At 39.5% G+C, this 22,714-nt stretch overlaps 1 protein-coding gene across 1 annotated transcript; it reads left to right on the top strand.

Moving 5' to 3' along the window:
- Positions 1 to 3,442: 3,442 nt before the first annotated feature.
- On the top strand, positions 3,443 to 19,415 carry CLDN1 (claudin 1). The gene is made up of 4 exons (XM_026496536.4): positions 3,443 to 3,955; positions 12,534 to 12,698; positions 14,926 to 15,010; positions 16,719 to 19,415. The coding sequence occupies exons 1-4, from the start codon at positions 3,733 to 3,735 to the stop codon at positions 16,879 to 16,881; spliced, it is 636 nt and encodes a 211-aa protein (XP_026352321.1). The 5' UTR covers positions 3,443 to 3,732; the 3' UTR covers positions 16,882 to 19,415.
- Positions 19,416 to 22,714: the final 3,299 nt, after the last annotated feature.

Here is a 22,714-nt window from a genome sequence, read left to right as displayed (position 1 = left end):
CATTTGTACTCTGATCACTCTCTCAAGCCCTAAATAATTATACAACAGATTGTTTAGTTAGAAATGTGTCCATCCAGGGCACCTGGGTGGCTCTCTCAGTTAGTGTCTGCCTTCAGCTCAGGTCATGATCCCAAGGTCCTGGGATCAAGACCCACATCAGGCTCCCTGCTCAGCAGGAAGCCTGCTTCTCCCTCTCCTGCTCCCTCTGCTTGTGCATGTGCTCTCTCTCTCTCTCTCTGTCTCTCTGTCAAATAAATAAATAAAATCTTTTAAGAAAAGTGTGTCCATCTATTCTGCTTTTACCACCTGAGAAGTCTGAAAAGTCGGTGTTCGCATGCATGGCCACTAAGGGAAAAAGTTACCTCCTGATGCCTTTGTACTTATCACTTGTTTCTGAGAGTCTGTCACACTGCCCTTTGAGACTGTGTTTCTTTGCCTGCCCTGTCTGAGCCTTAGTCTCACCTCTACTCTCATCTCTTGGTGTATCTCTCAAACTTATTCCTGGTTCTTGGGATGGTGGCTGAGCCCAGGCATCAGCCACAAGTGGACACAGAGTAAACCAGCAGATTATTTGCTCTTTTCATCCATACATCCCTCCCTGGCAGCAACACCCCCTCTGTAGGATCTGAATCCCCCGGGTGTGGATCTTAGTGGGCAGCAGAACAGATGGAGAAAAGTCTGGAAGGAGCAGTCACAGGATGGAGCACCTCACTAGGGCAGAAACACATGATAAAGGATGGATAAGCCCTAAAAGCCAATGGTCCTTAGTTGATTTGGTTCACACAGGGAACTGCTGTAGGACTGTGCTTAGTGGCTCATGCTCCAGGCCGAGGTGTGTAGTTTGGGATCCCAGAGCTGCCATTTACCAAATATAATCCTGGGTGAGTGATCTGACATCTCTATATCTCTGTCACCTTCACGCAGGGGGTAGAGCATATAAAAGTCTGAACTCAACATCTGGTAATAATAGTATGTTATCCACAAGGGTCAGCTATTATTACTTAGAGTCATAAAGCTTTACACTTGGGTGACCTTTTAGAAGTCAATTCCTAATTTTTATTGGTAGGAAAATTGAGAGGAGAAAGGAAGTCATTTGTTTAAGGGGACGTAGGAGATCTTACTCAACAGGCCAAGACATTTGTCATGCCATCACCAACCTTTCTAGAAACTTCTTGGTCACAGTGCTGCCTCCATTGTTTATGCTTTATATATTAGAGACCAATGTTTGTCAGTTGTTTTTCCTCTTAAGTCAATGGATTTATGCTGAGCCATTATCTCACCTATCTGCGCACTGAGGGAAGGACAGAAAACTAGACAGGATTAGGGATGCCAGAGATGGGCATGGAACAGAGGGGAGTAAACAGCATACGCCACAGCCTCACAAACAAGGTTGTGGGCAATGAAGTAATCAGCCTCACACAGCCCTGAAATAAAACAAAAACAAAAACATGGGACCATACTGACCACAAAATTCATACTTTCAATTCCCTGAAAACTGTAGGTTGATAGAAACAGGTCCCACTGCAGATGAAAAGGATCTGAGGACAAGTCTATTCATTGAACACAAATCTTGCCTTCATTATTCCAATCTAAGCAACCAAGAAAAAAAAATGAGAACAGTTTTAATTCTGAATTGACTGGAACAACACCACCACCAAAATATATGATTCACATGGTAGTGGTCTAGTCCTATAACAAATTCTGAGAACCTCCTTTGAGCTAAATATTCCTGAAGAATAGATAAATCAAATGTGATGGATACCCCTCCCCCACACCCACAGGTGCCCACAGAGCATCTACCTCAACCTGGAAAAATCACTCACTTCAGGCTCAGACTCTGGGGACTCAACCTGGATGCAGTCCTGCCCTTCAAAGCTGACTGGGAGAATTCCTGGAGTCTGAGAAGACTTTCAGAAGAAGGAGAACACTCACTTATTTTAATGTGGCTTACTCTGAATGAAACCTCTTCCTCCAGCTCATGTGGTACCTTCTTCATTGCTAGTCCCCAAATTTCCATGCAGATCTGTCCTTTGGTCCTTTGGACTTAAACCTTCAAAGGATATCTGGAGACAGCCAGGTGGAAATGAGGTTGGTGGGGTTTTCACTTTTTTGTGTTTGTTGTTGTTGTTGTTACTTTTATATAGACTTTCCTTTAAAGGCAGCTTTGGGTTCACAGCAAAGTTGAGCAGAAGGTATAGAGATTGTCATGTACCACCTGGCAGTTTTCATAGTAAATATGAGAACATATCTTGTTTTCTCCTTAGCGTGTTTATTCTGCCTCCCACGGGCTTCTGTTTTTACTAAAATCATAGAAGCTTCTCCTCCCACCACACTTGAACCATACACAAAAAGCAGTTGGGAAAACATTTTAATTATTCCAAACCACAAGATCACTTCTGAGTAACTACAAAGAAGGAAGCTTTAGAAACCCATGGAGGGAAACTGCAGGCTCAGCCGGACGAAAACCTGAAGGGGTGGCCCCAGCCAGTCACTGCAAAACATGGAACCAGGATGCTGACTTCCTAAATCCCAGCCCAGTTCTCTTTTCTCTGGGGCAAGACTTTTTAGATGCTCTCACATTTGATGAATGGTTGTCTGATAATTCATTAATAAAAAACTCTTTGGGACATGGAGTGTGCCCATTGGCCAGATCCCACTGAGAAGTAATCACTGTTCTAAGACAAAATACTGCAGGAAAGAGGCTCGTGTGTGAGTGTGTGTGTGTGTGTGTATGTGCGTGTGTGTAGGGGTGGGGGAGTGGGCTGCATTTTCGTAAGGATGATAATAGATTAAAGGGTATGTATTCAGGTCGATTTGAGATGTAGTGGAAAGCAGAGTGGTCTGAGAACCGAGTACAGATATGCTACTAACATGCCGTGTGATCTTATGAAAACCACGTTTCCCCTCTGAGTCTCAGTTTCCTGATCTATAAAGTACAAAGATTTCTTACAACGCATGCAGAATATACGATATTCTTTCCATGAAGGGCAGAAGGGGACAGAAGGAGGAAAGAAGGTGGAGGGTGGGGGATGATGACCAAAAGGGAGAGAAGTGTGTGTGAGGGAGGGGAGGTGTCGTGGGGATAGACAGAAAATGCCTTTTGATAAGATAGTGAAATAAAGTTAAAAATGAAACCGTGGGTCTCTTGAGGCCTCTATTTTTCATTGTTATGAATTTTCAGTGTTTCCACATACTGAGTTCTTTTTGGATAAATGTAGATTTAATGAATGGAAAGCCTGAGAAGGCTCACAAGAGGAAAAAGAGGAAGGAAGGAAATGAGAGGGGCCGAAGACGGGAGCACCTTGCAGATCTGATCCTCCCCAGGGAGTCCCCACACCGTGGGCTGGGCGGGACCTTCCTGCCCAGGATCCTTTGGCCAACACGGGCTCCCGCGGCCCCGCCGCTTTCCCAGCCAGCCGCCCTGAAACCGCCAGGGGGCGCTGCGCGGCGACCGGCGGGCCGGGGGAGGAGCTGCTTTAAATCGCGGCGCCCAGAGGGTTGGCGTCTCAGTCCCGGAGCCTAGGAGCAACGCAGCTTCTCGCGTCCCGACTCCAGCGCCGACCCAGACGGGACCCGGACCCAAACTTCTCCAGTGGCAGCTCAGGGAGCAGGGCTATCCGCAGTAACTTCCTCCGCGCGGCTCCGTCACTCCGGGGAGTCCCCGGCGCGCACCTGCCAACTCCGCCTTCTGCACCTGCCACCCCTGAGCCAGCGCGGGCGCCAGAGCGAGCCATGGCCAACGCGGGGCTGCAGCTCTTAGGTTTCATCCTGGCCTTCCTGGGCTGGATCGGCTCCATTGTCAGCACCGCACTGCCCCAGTGGAAGATTTACTCCTACGCGGGGGACAACATCGTGACGGCCCAGGCCATCTACGAGGGGCTGTGGATGTCCTGCGTGTCGCAGAGCACCGGGCAGATTCAGTGCAAAGTCTTCGACTCCTTGCTGAATCTGAACAGTGAGTGCCTTCCCCACCCCCACGGCCCTGAACCTGAGACCCCAGCCCCCCAGTGGTTCCGCTTTGGGGTAGTGGCTACCAATTGATTCTGTGGTGTAATTACGATGAAACATCAGTTGATCAAGTCTTCTGATCATGTGCTTTGCCATGAGGAAGCGAGAGAACTGTGGCTTGGGAAAAAGAGAAGCCCTGGCCTCAGCTCTGGTTTTTCCTCTAACTTGCCAGGTGACACTTTTCCTCTAGGTGTGGTTTCATCTTAAATTCCCATGAGAGTGAGGTGGAGATTGAGGGGGTAGAGGCCAACCTCCAACTTGAGCTCTTAGGCTTGTCCTGGACATTGTAAGATTCTGTATAAATTGAAGAATGGTGGGGTTTGGACAAGAAAACAGTATGCTTTGAAAATCTTGGAGCCTGTTAGTTCTTCCGGATTCTATAATTAATAGATAATCCTAAAGTTTTAGGTAAATGGGGGGGGGGCTGTAAATCTATCTTTACTATGAATTTTCATAGTAAAAGTCACATTCCTACATGGAATGTCCCAACATAGTGTCTACTACTCACATTTGAGCTTGAATCTTTTGATTCTTTTGGTTTTTAAGATCCAGTAAGTATGGGGAGTTTCCTTTGCATCCTCTTCCATGACTCCTTCAAGAAGCCTCTTGAGATTCCCCTGAAGCCAGGAGTCTGCAGAAGAGGCAGATTGTGTAGTGTTACTTTGGAAAGTGAAATTTGGTGGCAGGTGGAAAAGGGTGACAAGAAAGAAAAGTTCTAAGTACGCTCCCACCATAATATGAAGGAGAGAGAAGGCACTGCAGAAAATGCAATGGAAGAGACTCCGTTCCTGAGGGCAGAGCGCAGCCAGGGAGGAAGGTAGTGAGAGAAATGGTTGGTCTTCTCCAAGCTTCCATCTTCCTTAAAGGAATTTCTGTGTAACGGATGTCCATTCTTCGGTCAAGTTGGAAAGAATTATGTTGAGAGAGAGATTTCTAAGGGTGATGGGGAGGAAGGATGATAGGATGGCCTTTTTACTTTTATTTTTTTAGGTAAAAGGTTGTGAGTGCCTTTTTAGAAACTCATTAAATTCCCACTTACTTAGGTCATACTAATTCATGGCTGGAGTACCTTCCTGGAGATACTGTGTTAGTTGTCCTGCACCTTTGTCTCTCATGCCCTCAAACTAACTTGAGAAAAGCTTCCTTAGTCTTTGCCTGGACAAACCAGCCTGTCCACCAGCCCATCTTGTGTGCTGAGGGTGAGCCATGTTGCCATTGCTCAAGCTTCCTTCAGTCACTCTGTCCACCTCCAGCCTGTGGTTTTTTCAAAAACCATACAGCTTAGAGTTTTAAAATCTGTTCTGAATCTGTTTAAACAGCTTGCACACCTGTGGGATTTGGTTAGTCAATGGTGGTTTGAGTGTTGTCGCTCCAACTTTTCAAAGCTCCCATATTAGGATCCCCTTTATACCAAATATAAGAAGTGTATTAAATACACCCCTCTATACAATCATTGAATCTCCCCATGAAAAGACAAAGGCATGTGAGAAAATGGTATTGGGCATTTTGGGTGTCATGTCGAGGACTTGGCAGATGGAGAGGTTTTAAGAGCAATTCCAGAGCATTCTCTGATTCTTCTGATCAAAACAGTTCATTTTCAATATGTTTAAATAGGTTTCCTTTTACTTCCGTACACGACCAAATAGAATCCATGACCAAGTTGATCCACTGCAACAGGTCATCGCTATGCATGATAATGTGTTAAAATGTTTTAATTTCATTTGTTCCTAGTTACTATAGTTGTTACAGGTTTTGAAGGTGTAGTGGAAGAACTAAACAATACCCCCTCCCCCATACAGATTTTAGAGCTCTCTTCCAGATGATTTTTTTTTTTAACTCCAGATCAGATTCCTCTTTTTGTTTTGGTTAAAACCAGGGTTTATTCAAGGTGGAGCTGAGGCCTTTCTCTCAAAACTGATTCCCAGAAGAGGTAGCCTTGACTCACAGGTGCTCTCCCAACCTGCCACTGACTCACTGGGTGCCTTTGAACAGAGACCAGGGAGCCATTTCTCTGCCTGGGCAGTGGTCCTCACTCTCCTCTGATGGAGAGACCTGGGGTGGTGATTCATTGGCTGGTTTTGGTGTAATTTTGTGATGTCTAGAAGAGAACAGGATTATCCTAGATGTGAGTAGCTTTCCTTGTAAAGGGTTGCATTCCAGGAAGTACTTTTAGCTTACAGCTTGGCTAGAAGTTTCCTGAAATCCTATCTTCTTCTCTTTGCCAGTGGATCTCACTTGGCATCTTAGAGTGAAGATATAGAAATCTATCAAGGCTTGTAGCACTAGTTGTGTTAAAAGCCCTTGATCCCCTGCTCTAACTAGTGTCAGCTATAAAAACCACATGACATTAATAAAATATGTAAAGAGTTATAGGGTGTTTAAACCAATATAAGAAATGAGATTCAACAGGGCTTCTTTTAGGTGGTTCTTGCAGAACAATTTCTGAAAATGTAACTGAGAAGCTTCCCTGGGGGGAATAATGTTACACTGTGTATTGTGGTTTACTATGGCTGAGATAATTTCAATTCCATCGCAAATATGAGATGTTTATTGAGGCTGATGACTCCTGCAGCTGAGAGTTGGCACATACAAAGGGCAGTGCCAGGTACAGCTGCAGTCGACTTTGTCTGGATTAAACAGTACATCTTGCCTTGTGTTGATCCAATTCTCAAACTTTTGGCAAGCTTGCGCCTATTTTAGGTACTTAGTTAATTGTTTCTTCTTGCTTGGTTTTAATAGCTAAAGCTGACCAAAGATTGGGCTGTCCTGGGAGGTTGCATTGTGGGAGGTGTGCAAGCAGAGAAGTAAGCATTTTGTAGGAATGCTGTAGGGAAAATCCAAGCACCAGACAAATGGAAGGTTAGGCTAGACTCTCTCTAAGTCTCATCTAACCTTGGGATTCTGTAATTTGTTTATAAGCTCCTCTAGCCTGTTCAACTTGCTTTGCATGAATCCACATGTGTGTAGGTGTGCTTAATGAGTATTGGCTGTCAGTGAGGTTTCCCAGCACTCTCCCCATGATGTCAGGCTCAGTCAAAGAGACGAAATCACTGACTTGGATTTTAAAGTCTTGAAAGTCTTGAAAGCATAGGTGGAGAAAAAGGTACCTACTTATACTTCCCCAGACTGCATAATGCCTCCTACATCCCATGGGTGTTCAAGGAGCCACTGGTGTTCAAATCTGTTTCATGAATTAGTTCTGACTCTTGGAATGATGGAAATAGGGGGAAAAAAAATCCAAGCCTGAGATCAGAAGTTCTCAATTCTGACCCTGGATTTGCACTCACTAGCTATGTATATTATGGTAAGCCACTTGATTTCTCTGGGCTGAAAAGAAATAAAATGGGGCTTATTTTTATAAGCCTTACTTGTAAAATAGGGCAGAGTAAGAGGAATGGGGAGATGAATCCACGATTCATTCATCCACTTAACAAATGTGAGCCAGGCCCTATTTGTGCTTCCAGGGATAACAGCTAAGATGATTTATAAGGTGCCAATGTTGAATCCTTCCAGTGTCAACATTCTTTGTTACCACCTGCCATGATGGAAAACAAAGAAGCAAGTGGCATAGTTTAGGTTTCCTTGATTGGAGTTATGGGTAAGTGGAATATAGAAGCATAAATTTAATCATGAGGCAATTTCTTTGAGAAACAAGCAAAAAGATAGCAAAGCTACTGAGGACATCCTGAAAAGTGGTAAGTCCTGCCTCATCCCAGACCACTTCAGTTACTGACTGGGGTGCTGTACTGAGGTCCTACCGAGTGGCCCCCAGCTTATGTACTAATAAACTGGAAATCCTAACAATGACTCTCCTGAGAAACTGAACTTGAGTGCAAGTGAAAAAGCCATGGGAGTATAGTTTGCGACAGTCTCTGATGAGCTCATTCAGCTGCAGAGAAGAGAACATTTTTGTTCTAATGGTCAGTTCATTTACTTGTCTAATACTTATTAAGCAACCACTCATGCAAAGGGGACTATAAGAGGATGCAGATTTAATTAAAATCAGTTTTGTTTGATCCAAGAATATAAGCCATATGGCCAGTAAGTAACATAAACAATGCCAGGTATTTATAGGAGATCCTGCTGCTTGTATAGTTAGACTTTTACAAACCTTTAGAAGAAAAAAAAATGACATACTTGCCTGTGCTTGTCTTTCTACACTTATGTTGATTAACCCAACTGTAGTAGATCAGTAACTTCTCACTCATTTCTTGTCTTGTAAGTAGAGATCTTTGTAAGTATTTTTTCAAATTATACTTTCAGGTTGAAAGTGGTGAGAACTCCTTAGGGGGTCTTTAATCTCAAGATTATCGGTCTAGCTAAATGTAATTAAAAGACTGCCTCCTCTATCCACTGCTGAATAATGATGGGAAACAATAGTGTAACTTTTTGAATGTTTGCTAACCATTTTCTCCACAGACAACTTTAGTCAGTGATAATGATATTGTAACAATATCTCCAAATTTAAAGGGCCAGGCAAGGAACGTATATGCTTCTAGAGTTGATCCAATTAGACCAGCTCAGAGTTAATGATTCAAGGCTGTCCTGTATCTCTCTGGTCCAAAATGTTATTTTGTGGCTTTCAAATATTTCTCAACTTCTCTCCTCTGCTGATCATCCTTCCACTAGGGAGAAAAACTTTATCTCGGAACCTCATTCAATGCAGAATTTTACAATTTTTGAAAATTAAAAAAAAAATCAAGTTAAGCAAAAAGTATGATTTGTTCCCTTCTTGTCTAAGTTTCTGGCTTTCAATGATTACAACTAAGTTTGGCTTTATATAGCAAAATGTTATTATCTGCAGGCTCACTAGGGAGGCATTTCTCAGTAGTATATCAAAGATTAAGCTAACCACAAGAGATTAAGTATTTTTCCCTATCATATTAGTGCAATTTTGAAAAAATAAAAACATGTGCTAATTTGAATTAATTGAACACAGATTGAATAATTCATGTAGCCTGCCAGGTACTGTTCTGAGTGTTTTAGACTGAAAAATTTCTGGCCCAAGACATCAAGGAGCTCACAATTACATATTTTAGATCTCTGACTTAAAAGGCTTCCATAAGACCTTAATTTGAAGGATTCATCTGGTTCCAGCTTAAAACTGTGCAATTTAGATTCTATCTCCACATAAAACCCTCATAACTTGTAACACAACACTTGCTTACTCTGACTTTGTAATCCATTGTTACATATACCTGACTAGTGAGTTTTCATGTTGTTATGATTCTCACCCTGTTTTTTTTTCTTTAGCATCCCCTCACCCCACCCCTACATATCACTATAGTTAAGAATTCATCCAGCTGTCTCCACTGGAGCAAGATGAGATTTTTGTGTTTGATGCCCATTCAGTATTGTAAAATACAAAGAAATTTTCTAAGTCGGTGGATGCCAAGATGTAGATGAGAAATATTGCTTTGCAAAATAATGCTCTTGCTTGGGGCACCTGGGTGGTTCAGTCAGTTAAGCAGCTGCCTTTGGCTTGGGTCATGATCCCCGGGTTCTGGAATCCAGCCCCGAACTGGGCTCCTTGCTCAGCGGGGAGTCTACTTCTCTCTCTGCCTGCCGCTCCCCCTGCTTGTGCTGTCTCTCTCTCTGACAAACAAACAAACAAACAAATAAATAAATAAATAAGTAAATAAAATCTTTTAAAAAATAATGTTCTTGCTTTATCAGATTTTTAAAAATAAAACACGATCCCCTGCTCTAAATGGCTTCTATGGCTCCTAAGAATTCTTTCCCCATATCCTCCATTATTTTTTGTACATTATTCAAATAAGTCATGATTCTGTAAAGAAATAAAACATAGGGGGGTTTCGTCAGTGAACAGAACAAAATATCTGCCTCGTCCCCTTTAGAAACTTTGTGAAAGAGGTGGAAAAAATAAAATGGGTATGGCATACATCACGTGTGCTTTCCTGGAGAATTTGAAGGGGAAAAACTCAGAGATGAAAACTCTGAATGTTAGATCATTCCAGGTGAGCCCGGATGGAGCCAGGAGTAGTTTATCTGTGTGTGCTCCCTGCCTGGGTGGTTTTATGCAAGTCTGACTCATGAGACTGAGAGGCCCAGTCGACTCCTCGTGAAGAATACCTTGTGATCCAAGTGCTGGGACCTGCTGGGCTGGTGGCCTGCTGTTTTTCCGTGAAGTGCACATCAGAATGATTGTTATAGGAGCTGGGTCAGGTTAGGGGCCCTACAACTGAAACAAAGTGGAAAACTTGGAGAGAGATCAGAGATTCACAATAAAGGTGATTAAGAAAGGTTGGAAAATTGAGTGTTTATGAGAAAAACAAAAGTGGCTGAGAGATGTGGAAGGCTATGTGTATTTGAAGGGTTAGCATAGGAAGACTGTTTACTAATTGTGCTCTCTGTACTGAAGGTAAAAACCTTGCCACCCCTTCTTTAAAACCCTACAATGACTTCTGATTACACTTAGAATAAACACCGAACACCTTACCCTAGCTTGCCAAGCCCTGCAGGATCTAAGCTTTCTGACCATCACGCTAAACGCACCTCCGTTTTTGTCATATTCTCTCATCCTTCAGTAGAGTGACCAGCTGTCCCCATTTGTTCAGGATTCAGGTCCTTCTTAGGAGGTGGGACTTGCAGTCTTAAAACCAAGACAGTGCCAGGCAAACAGACGGCCAGTCATCCTATCCTCCTGGCATGGGGATTATCTTTGTGATTTTTAACATCTCTCCTTCCAGCATTCTTTTGCCTGCAATGCCTTTCTTCTGAGTGGCATTGAGGACCAAATCTGAAATTTGTGCTGTGTGTAAGAACTTAGTTATTTTACTTTTCAGTTTCCTGTCGCATAATGATTGTCTTGGCAAAAACTCTTGGTAAATCAGAAGGAGGGACACACCGTAATGGTGGATTCCTTGGTACTTTCCTCTTCTTGCCACAGTATTGTTTGTGATCCAAGGAAGAAGTTTTATGCTAATCCTATAAGCAGCTTCAGTTCCTGGGAAACCCAAGGTCCATGGAACATGTGTTTTGATTCAGCAATTCTTACACTCCCCTGGAATCTTATGAGAAGTGTGTGGGTAGAGTGCATGTGTGCCCCACATGTTTACAAGGAACTGGATATGTAAGGGGTGTGTCTCCGTTTTGCTGTTTACTTAAATCAAGTAAAAATGTATCTTGGCTTCCAAAATCTCTCTCAGATACAGTAAAAAAATACTTTTGATTCTTCTTAGAAAGAGGTTATTGTGATTTTAGCAGAGATTGTCTGGTTATGGCAAGGATATATGTATTAACAAATTGCAATTGAATGTTTTAGAAATCTCTGGAGTTAATTATGATTGGTACTGTAAGTTTTCAACCGTGAACATCATAAGACTGAGCTTAGGTATCAATGTGGTAGTGAGATACAGAACCCTGCCATCATGTCAGCCACTTTTGAAGACTGTCAAGAAGTAAATTGTTCCAACTCCCTGGTTAGAGATATCATCATTCACACTTTACATAATAGAAACATGGTCCCAAAGAATAATAAGTAGCTCACCCAAGATAACATGGTTTGTTACAATGTAAATACTATTTATATGTGGAAAAATAATTGTCACATGTAAAAACTGTCAATAAGATAATGATCTTTACCCGAAGGAGGAATTAACTCTAGAATTAATCAAACTCATTTAACCCACAGTAGTTTCAGCTCATTTTTTTAAATCTGTGCCTTTATACCACAATGATATTGTCATGTTTTTATTCTTTAAGAAACATACTGGCATATCTCCCAAAGCTGACTGTATCATGATTTAGTACACCAATGACAATAATAGGAAATGAGAAAATTAGTGGAATCTTGAGAAATACTACATTAAATTATTGTCTGCTATTTTACAACATGACAGTTTAATAGTTTTGAACACTGGTGATATCTCTGAATATGAAACTACCATGTTCCAAAGTAACATCTCAAAGGTTATTTTGTTTGGTTCTAAGAAAATGGCATTTATATCCCCCACCCCCAGACCAGTCACTGGAGATACAAATGTTACTTATCCAGCCGTGGTAATCTTGGAGAAATTCATTACTTCTCTTCCAAATTCACCTGTTTTTTTTCTGAAGCTTGATGACTGGAGTATAAAGCTGTTGACTATTACCAAAGTATATTGTAAGCCATTTTAATTATAACTGGTTTAACATTAAGGATAATACATATGATTGTTATTTCAGAATTAAAATACTCTGTTAGTGAGGATTAACAATGTATTAGTTCTGCTAAACCTATTCAACCAGATCATTAATTATTTTTCCAGAGGATTTGAAGTTCATATTGAAAACATAAAAAGTGAGAGCTGGAGGGCTTCTTATTCGCATCCAGCCAGGCGTTCGTTTTCCTGGAGTGGAAACTGTGTTGGTTACCTGCAGAAACATCATTGGAACTGGGGTCTCGTGACTCCTAGTTCATTTTTATCTTTTCCACACAGTATCGAAATATTCATGGTCTTCAATCACTCTTCTCTTGTGGGCCTAAGCGTGATTTTTACGTGTTCTAAAATATTTCCCACCAGGTACTTTGCAAGCAACCCGTGCTTTGATGGTGATTGGCATCCTGCTGGGACTTATAGCCATCTTTGTGGCCACTGTTGGCATGAAGTGTATGAAGTGCCTGGAAGACGATGAGGTGCAGAAGATGCGGATGGCTGTCATTGGGGGTGTGATATTTCTTATTGCAGGTAAGAGAGGCCCTGCCCCCGTGACCTTACTAATCTGTCTCCGGCGTGGGTAAAGACCTAGCTTTGAGTTTCCTTAGATTTTGTTGGATTTGTTGTACTTGGATTGATTCTTTCAGTTCCTTTAAAATCTTGAAGGCATAGAAACCTTATGTCTAGTTGACTTAAATGTTCTCAAATAGGATCCAAATGAAATTTTGAGATCTGTGCTCATGGTGGGCAGGTCTATTCACTGAGGTTCCAGGTGCCAACTGGTTTGCTAGAACCAGTGTCCCAGGCAAAGAGAGAGATTTTCTATTTAGCAAGCATTAAGGAACAATTCTATAAAATTAGAAAATTTCTGGAGTGTCTCCATAGACATTACGTGGCAAAGATGAGGAGTTATGACAGAGAATGTGAAGAATGTGTGAATCATACAGGTCTGTGAGAAATGGACGGAATTGGGATTCTTGAAGAAAAATGAGGACAGCATTCCAGATAGATCTGATTCCAGAATAAACAGGATGTGCTATAGATAAGTGAAGACCAAGGCCAAATGGAATGGACGTAGAGGTTGGAATGGCAGGAAATTAGGTTAGATGAGTTAATAAAGAGAAAACCTTGATGAAGGAATGAAGTTATGTTTTCCATAGAAAACACATATGCGTTTGTTGCTTTATTCAAGTGTCGTTTGAGGAGTTTCACATGTGACCTTTGAGAAAATGAGTACCAGGAAAAGACACGGATGGTTCCATTATAAAACCCTATAATAAGGATTATATTAAATAAGATAATATGTATGTGTGCATATAAAACAGTAGGTGTGTGTGTAAATACATAAAATAATAGACTACTATATACACTATATACAGTGTATATACATCATATAGTATATGCAGTCTATTATTTTTGAAAATGAGACCAGTGATATAATCTACCATTAGGAAGAGCTAGAATTAGAATTTCTTTTCTCATTTTCTCTTTGGAAAAAGATTTTCTAGGAGCCTTTATCCCAGCATCATATGCGTATTTAACCAATAATGAAGAAAAGAGTGTCTGTGGCTTTACTAAGGATTTGGTTAAAGGCATCAGTCTTTCAGTTTATTCAAAATAGCTCCTGTCAGAAAAAGCATGAATGGCATTTTATTCCCAATGGTTTGATCCCAAAGGCTATGAATAAATATACTGCATAGCACCCTTCCTTTGCTTGCTTTCTTGTAACTCCTATAAGTGACTGTAGCACTCCCCACTTCTGTTTCAGGGACTTCCTAGGGAGTAAGGGTGGTAAGTTCCAGAACATTCTCATGGTGTATCTGATTAGCCAAAAGCAATAAGCAATAGTGTTTTCTGTCAAGTATTAGAGGCAATTGGATTGGACCAGATGTTGTGGGGGGGGGGGGCAACCCGGGAGAGAAAGAGGAAGTAGCATGGAAATATTTAATCTGTTTATATTGATGGTTTTGTATAATGACTATACAAAGAAGTTATTTAATTTCTTTGAATAAGAAATATTGAGATATTTTATACTTCTTATAAATGATAGAAGTAATTATGTTGACTAGTTTCCCTGGTATTACTGAAATATGAAACGCATGGGAAATTGAAAGGATGCTGTGTAAATTGATCTGGTGTAGGACCTCAGCAAATCTCCAGACATGACATGTCTGGCCAGTGGGGCGGTAGGATTTGGGTGGTCTGGTCCATACTGAGACAGGTCCTGTTCTTCCCTGCTATCTAGTTGTTTCCTTCCCTTTTGGTCCTGCAGAAATGTAAATTCTGAATTTTGGTCAAGAAAAATGTAGAAGGGCTTTCATCTTCCCTTTTGCAAGTGACTCTGTGTATACTAATAAGGACATTGGTTTTATCAAAAGTAGTGTAGTACACTAATGTGTAGCAATATCTTTGAAGGAGTTCTTAACTGACAACAACCTGTTGAATTGTTTCAAAAAAAAGCATTATGTGTGCCCGTGACCTTGGACTATTTAAGTGAATAAGGTGACATGAAGAGTATAAACCATGCCCAACTTCAACCTAATATTTTTGCCTGTCTTAACAGAATATTTGGAATAAATCATGTCTGAATCTTTAATTTCCCTAAGTTAAAATTGTCTAAATTAAAACTGACTAAATTAAAAATATCAGCACTATTGATGAGATTTAATTCTTATAAAATGCTTATAAATTTAATGGGCTGTATATCTATGCTCGTTGTTTCATAATGATTAATAGTCTTTGTTTTGAATTTCTGTAGGTCTGGCTGTTTTAGTTGCCACAGCATGGTACGGCAACAGAATTGTTCAAGAATTTTATGACCCCATGACCCCAGTCAATGCCAGGTAATGCTATTCATGTGTAAAATGATTTGCTCTCTGAGAAAATACCCTGTTTATCTCCTTCAAAGTCCAGCTAGTACCATAACTTCTCAGATTTACTTTCTAGAACTTTGTGAAATTTTAGTCAAACTTGAAAATAATCTGAAAGGCCTGTGACTCATGTTAAAATGAGTTTGACAATTGCTTTAACGACCTATATTGATGACAAAATGCACTTGAAAGGAGAAAATTCCCAAGCTCTGTACTTTCCAACTATATACTGTACCTTTTTTCTGGTTCATTTTTTTTTATGTCAATAAAGATGTTAACATATTTAAAATGTCCTCTTTGAGGTATGTCCCAATACGTCCAACACTTGATTGATTGAGTGAGTTTTTGTAACAACACATGGTTTATGATTGATTGAAAAAAATAGTACTACTATAGGGGTTAATGAATAATACTTCATTCCCAATAGTTTAATTTTATTTAGGAAAACACAATTTAACTTATTTATGAAAAAATAAGTTGAGATACCACTTTGAAATTTTATGTTCCATCACAACCATAAAATTGGCTTTGCTAAAGTCATTTTTATTTATATTGTGAGTTATAGAAATAAAAGAGCTGATTCTGGGCTCTCATGTAACAACACTCTTTGATCAGGGTCAAGGCTCTTTGTCTCACTGTGTTCACATCATTAAAGCTTAATAACTTCATTCAGAGTCAGGATGTTAAGGCATAATTATTGTTTGCCGAGTGCTAGCATGAATGGATACAGAATCCCCGTGGTCAGAGAGATAAGGTGTGCTTCTCTTCATATAATCACCTACACTAGGAGAATATAAACTGCAGTGATCATGATCGTGTTGGAGCCTTAGATCTATAAGACTTACAACGTAGGGACAGAAACTGAGAGCAGTCAACAGGCTTAATTTTTACCAGTAATGGATGTGAAAGCACTTTATAAATTGCTTGTTTAACTGTCTATGTATTATTTACATTGTTTCCCATGATCCTGAAAGCAATCTAGTGAGGCAGGGGGGATTTAAGAGAAGCAGAAATTTAAGGTTGGGGGGTAAAGTTACTAGCCAGGAGTGCAACAGTACAGAATTTACATCAGGACTCAAGGCCAGCCCTGCTCTGCCCTATGTCCGCCATCATTCACAGAGCCTCTCCCCAGGAGTCCGGCTCCATACACCCAGCTGTATCAGCTTAATCTAGAATGGTCCATGGATTTTTTAGAAGTCTTTTTTACGAAACCATACATTTCTGATTTCAGTTTATAGAGGTACCTAGGATCAACTATTGAAAATTCTAATAGTCTCCCTCACTTGCCAGCAATTTCTTTATAGAATATGGTTGCTACTTGGAAATAGCATAATTGTTAAGTCTTAGCCTGGGAATCACGGTCCAAACCCAACTTCTAAATTACATAAACGTGCTTCACAATTTTCCTACATGTAGTAATGTCTTTGGAAATATTTGTGTGATTAACCTGGTGTTGCAGGCCATATTGCCTGAGCTAGTATTGCAAAGTGCCTACAACTGCAGTGTAAACATTCTGGTGTGTCTGTGTTCACGAATCTTAGAGTAATTCCCCCAGGGGATCAGGGGGAATTTTTTTCCCAGTGGAAAAAAATATAATGAATATGATATTGAAATCCTTCCTTAATTATATTACAAAAGTTCCCAATGATTTATTGACTAAACTAATGCATTGTCTTTTCAGGTATGAATTTGGTCAGGCTCTCTTCACTGGCTGGGCTGCTGCCTCTCTCTGCCTTCTGGGAGGTGCCCTACTTTGTTGCTCCTGTCCCCGAAAAACAACATCTTACCCAACACCACGGCCCTATCCAAAACCTGCACCTTCCAGTGGGAAGGACTACGTGTGACACAGAAGTAAAAGGAGACAACACTGTTGGAACAAATAGAAAATGGACATTGAAATACTGTCATTGGCATTAGGACCTTAGACTTTCAACTAGTCTGAACTGTGATATTGCAAAAAACAACAACAACAAACAAATGCAAAAACAAAAAAAAATTTTTTTTTTTAAATTTGCATTGCTAAAAATGGCTTAGTCTTATTTTATCTCTTTTCCTCAATACAAGAGGGAAGCCTTTTCCATTTTTATTACTGCTTCCCACTGAGTAATCATCTCAAATGTGGGGAGGGGGAGCTCCTTAAATATGTATAGATATGTACATATACATGTTTTTCTATAAAAAGCTAGATAGCAAGAACTCTTATCATTATGTCGGTACCAGTATACTTAAAATATATCTAAAAAAAGAAAAATATATTTAATTCTATATTGATTAAAAAAGCAGTTTATTTGGTATATTTTTCTTCTTCTATATGGACACATATATAATAGGTGAAATATCATTTTCCCTCTTTCATCAGCTTTTAGCATCTTTGAAAGAAGACCTAACCTGCTTTACCAAGTATAAATTTTTTACTTCTTCACATGTGCCCTTTTCACGTGCTTCTTTTATATTATTTTGATTATGATCTTATAGAATGTGGTTTCATCATCCTTAATGCTTTTTTTTTTTATGAGGTTGAGCTTAAATCTTGAATCTGATAACACATTTCATATGCCTACACTATAATTCCTTGAGTCAGGAAGAATCTCTTACAAATCAGAACTTTGGGAGACTGTCTTTCTGCAAAACCAGATGATATACTCCTGTTGACCTTCCCACACGATTTCTGTACTCTGACCTACAACGCTCTTATTTGCTTTGAAAATATTTGTCTGATTGAGTTGCTGTGTGCTACTTTCCCAAGTGTTGTAACACAATTTTATTGATCAAATTTTTAAGCTACTTATTCACAGTTGTATATCCCCTCAAACTATATTTTCTCCCCCAATCCCTCTCAACTGTGTTGTTTCCTCATATGTAATTATCGTATAGTTTACCTCTTTTTAGAGAAAAAAAATGGCTCATATGTCTATTTGTCTGAATGAAGTACTAGACTTCCTGTAGTGATAATCTGATGACAAATATCCTCTCTCTAGCTGTAAGCGAGTCACTTAATCTTTCTCCTCTTTTCCCATCTGTCAAATTGAGATAATGATACTTAACCAGCTGGTAGAGGTGGTGTGAGTATTAATTAGTAGGGATTATGCTCATTCTTTGAACATGAACTATGCTTAAGTAGTGTTTTTATTTGCTCAATTGGCTGTTAAGTCACTGAATCAAACCTATGCACACATTTTTACATCGTTCAGCACCTTCCTTTCTTCATTGGACCATTGCCTTTCTATGAGCTGTGTCTAACATGCCATTGGTTCTCTGTTCCATTTTAACAATTGCTCTTAGTTTTCCTGTCTGAGGAATTGCTACTTCACTTGAGCGAGATGATGTAATGGAAAGGTGTTGGCTCTGGTGTCTGGAGACCTGATTTGAGTCTTGGTGCTATCAATTACTGTGTGAGTTTGGGCAAGGCACTTGGCTGCCCTAGATTTAGTGCCTCATCTGTAAGAAGGAGATTGTAATTCCTGACCTGCCTTCCTCACAGGGCTGTTGTGGGGATGCAGTAAGATGGGATACATGTAAATGTGGTTTTATAAGGTTAAAAAAAGTGTGTACTGTACTGGGGAAAGAATTAAGGATTTAAGTGCATTGGTTTTGGATTGCTTTTCAAATCCCTGAGAAGAGAGAAATTCTAAGAAATGGGTTTCTTGCCTTAATCTCTCACACGATGAGATACTAAAGTGAAATTCAGCTTACTGAATGAAAAAGATTCTAAGGAAGTCTTAGTTTCTTTGATCAGTATAGCCTGATGCTTTTTGTATCTAAGCTTTCTCCTTTCAGTAATGCAGACTTGACCTAGGACAAGTTTGCAGATGTAATGGGTGAAACAGAAGTGTAAGCATCAGCAAAGCCAAAGTACGGAAGATTTTTTTTTTGAATTATGATAATTTGCAAGGGTATACAGGTGAGTTTCTATTAAGATTCTATCAGAAGTGTTGCCATTAGCTGGCAGCTAGCACTGCTCAAATAGGTAGTTTGAGAATGGTAATCCATAGTGAAACCACATCGGGGGAGTTATCCAAAGGACTGCATCATATGAAGGTATGCACCAGTAAAGCTTAGTATGTCTTCCAAACCTGAAACTCTGTGTTCTTAGAAGGTATAATTAAGAGCCTTTGCTACATACAAAGGTTCTAATGATGTCTGAGTGTAAATGCATGGTGGTTACTGGTTGCTAAACTCTACAGAGAAATTGGTAGTCCAAAATGGCCAACAGAATCGGTACACCAGAATTTATCCAATTTTGATATTTTTGTACTCTGCTTCTGTGCCTGGAAACAGACAAATAGATATTATGGAGTTTTGTAATGGGAATTTGTATAAAGCATTACTCTTTTTCAACAAATCGTGGGTTTTTTTTTAATAAAAAAATAAATCCTTAGCTTGTTTTCCTAATTATTTATTTCAAGATGGCCGTGCTTGGAAGATGATATGGTTTGGGATAGGACCTGACTCACTGTATGTTCCTGGGAAAGCGCTATTGTGCCTCTAGGCCATCTGTCAAGTAACTGAGTGACTCTGCCCACTTGAATGTCCTTTTTCTCTCAAACTGAGTTTTTTCCTCATCAAGGCTGGTGATAGAAGAGAATGCCAAGAGAAGTTACCTTATTTTCCTCATCCACAAACAAGGGATATGCTACAAAGGATGACTAAATGGTAAAATAGCCTGCTGGAAAGTATTGTCCAAGCTTAAGGTGGTTGCGTTCCTCAAAAGGTGGAAGAGGGACAGACGGTAGGCTAGAAATCCATTATCGTTTTTACAATGACTATTATCAAAACTACCTTTGAGGAAAGCAAGTGATGAAACACATTCACTCATTATCTGAAAATATCAATAATTGATAAAGCCTTAATTGTAGCCTCTCCCTGGGCAATTTTCATATTAAAGAGATAGGCTTGTCAACAAATGATTGCAGCTCTGTGTGGAATTTTAGACCTCAGCAAGATGAGTGAGAGACTAAGGTCAGTTTGATCTGAACTAATTAAGCACAAGCATCAGAATCCACACTCTTTCTGCAGAATTTGAATCTCTAGGGGTGGAGTCCAGGCCCATGACATTGGAGAGGAAATAAAATGCCTAGGTGCTCCTGACAAGAACTCTTAAGGGAAAAGCCTGGATTGTAAATCATACCAAGTAGACATCCACTTCTGTGTGAGGTCATCCTTGTTGGATGGCATTATTCTGCAAACCATGCTGTTTCCCCTTTCCTCATGTAGCACTTCCTATGTGGCTATGTGGCCCGGTTCAGGGAAAATTCCATGCCATTTTTATATTCCCCATTTTTAAGCTTGTTGCTAATCTTAATATAATCTGGTAGTGAATTCTTTCCCTTCTCCTCGCATGTGGCAGAGGGGTAAGATTTCCCAGTACCCCTCTCTCCTACCCCAGATGCATTCCATGTGCCCCCAGCCTGCACTAAAATCTCTACAATTAGCTGATACCATGGAAACTGACAGAAGTCATTACAGATTCTAGGGTGGTGGGGAGACAGCTTGTTGAGTCCAAAAGTAATCAAAAACACTCTCAATGCTCTAAGCCTCTGCAAACCTCATGGCATTTTGTATACTCAACTTCCATTGACAGGTTTTTCCAACATGGCCGGTATTGGCAATTGGACAGGAGATAGGAATTTATTCTATTAATATTTACTGAACATCTATGATAGGTCCAGTGCCATTAAATGCAGACAAGGCTAAATGATGTAGGAAATGAGTTTGACCCTTTCCTGGGCCTGCGCAGGGTGAATGATGTTGAGTGGGAAGAGAACTGAACTTGGAATCTGGCAACAGTTGGGCTATTGGTCCGCACAGTGAGCTGTGGAAATCTCCATCCATTGTTTTTTTTAATCTGTAAAATGAGGAGCTTGGCCCCATGTGGCGGTTCTTATCCATAACAAAATCAGAATCACCTATGAAGTTTTGATAGGTTCACGGCAACTAGGACCTCTAAGAGGAAGGTCCCTCCCTGGTGGTAGCTTCCCAAGAGATTCCATAATACATGATCTGGACTATAAACCAGTGGGCTTTGTCAACCTTCAAGATCAATGGTGCACAAAAATTTTTCTGGCTAAACACATACCCAAGTACTTCATAGATTACACTGTTGTCTAATTACCCTTTCTCTAATGCTTTGGTTTTATTTTCTGGAATTAGGGTTTTTTGTTGTTGTTTTTCGTTTATTTTGGTGAGAGGAGGGAAGGAGTTAAAGGGAGGTGGTTTTCAGAGACTATTGTCATCTTTTTTAGTAAATAGCTTCTTTTCTTGTCATTTTCTATAATTTTAAATCACCCCCCCAAAATAGTCATTAATAAAAAGCAAATTGTTTTAAAAAACAGCCTTCTATTTAACAAATAATATTATCTTAAGAGGACAAGGGATTATAAAGCCAAGTCTGAGTTATTTTCCTCTGTTATATGAAATTTTCAGCAAAGTCCTTAGCCAAATCATAATGTTGATATATTTATTTTTAATTAATTAGTGATTTTATTTCATTGATTTCATCATCTCTATGACATATTGTTTTGATTATCTCCCCCCCCGCAAAAAAAGAAAAAGTGAACACACACACACACACACACACACACATTTGGGAAAGGTAAAATTTGAAAACTGGACAAGTATTTCTTAATTAAGTTGACCTGAGCTAAAGCACTTTATTCTCCCAAAGGGGCTTTGTTTTTTTTTCTTAACTTAGCACAAAAATTAATTCCATATGGACTAAGGACTTGAATATGAAAGCCAAAACTCAAAAAAATTCATAAGGAAAAAAATAGGAGAACATTCATTTACCATGAATTACAGAATTTTTTTTATTAAATAAAACACAAAAGCAAGCAATTTTCTAGAAAAAGTTATATACAACTCCATCAAAATGAAGAACTTCTGTTCATCAAAAGCATAATAGGGACATACAAAGACAGTCCATAATTAGGAGGAGATATCACCACACAGCATGTAATAAAAATTTAATATCCAGAATATAAAAAGAACACCAATAAATCAGTTTAAAATATACAACTCAATAGAAAAATAAGAAAAGGTCATAAAAAGACATTTCACAAAAGATGAATGATGTATGGTCATTAAGATATGAAAATATGCTCACTTCATTAATAGCTTTAATAATAAAACCTTATCAATAAAATTAATGAAATACCAATAGGCATATTCCATAGATTGGCAAAATTTAAGAAGTCTGATAATATAAATGTGGAAGGGGATGTGGATCAATGGTGGTGGCTCTCTCAACTGGCCCAACAATATTTGAAATATTGCTATACTGTAAGTTTAAACATACAAACTCACATAAAAATGCACTACTGGAGAAACTCTTACATATATACTGGGACACATGAACACAAATGACCACTGTAGTAACTATAACAGCAAGAAAACTGGAATCCTTTAAAATGTTCCTTGATGATAGAATAATAAATTGTGGTGCATTCATACAATGGAATATCCTGTAGCAGTGAAAATGAATAAAGTATAGCTATACATAAAATAAATCATTTTATTTATTCAATGACTATGTTATTTAGAAATGTAAATTTGAGTGATAAAACAAAACAAGTCCCACAGGGACACACTGAGCATAATATCATTTTTATAAAACTCTAAACTAAGTAATATATTGTTAAGGCATATAGATGTTAAAGATAAAACTATGAAAAAAGAAAA

This window comes from Ursus arctos, unplaced genomic scaffold (assembly GCF_023065955.2).
Source record: "Ursus arctos isolate Adak ecotype North America unplaced genomic scaffold, UrsArc2.0 scaffold_4, whole genome shotgun sequence".
Taxonomy (NCBI): domain Eukaryota; kingdom Metazoa; phylum Chordata; class Mammalia; order Carnivora; family Ursidae; genus Ursus; species Ursus arctos.
Note: the sequence above shows the minus strand (reverse complement) of the source record. Positions and strands in the feature narration are given on the sequence as shown.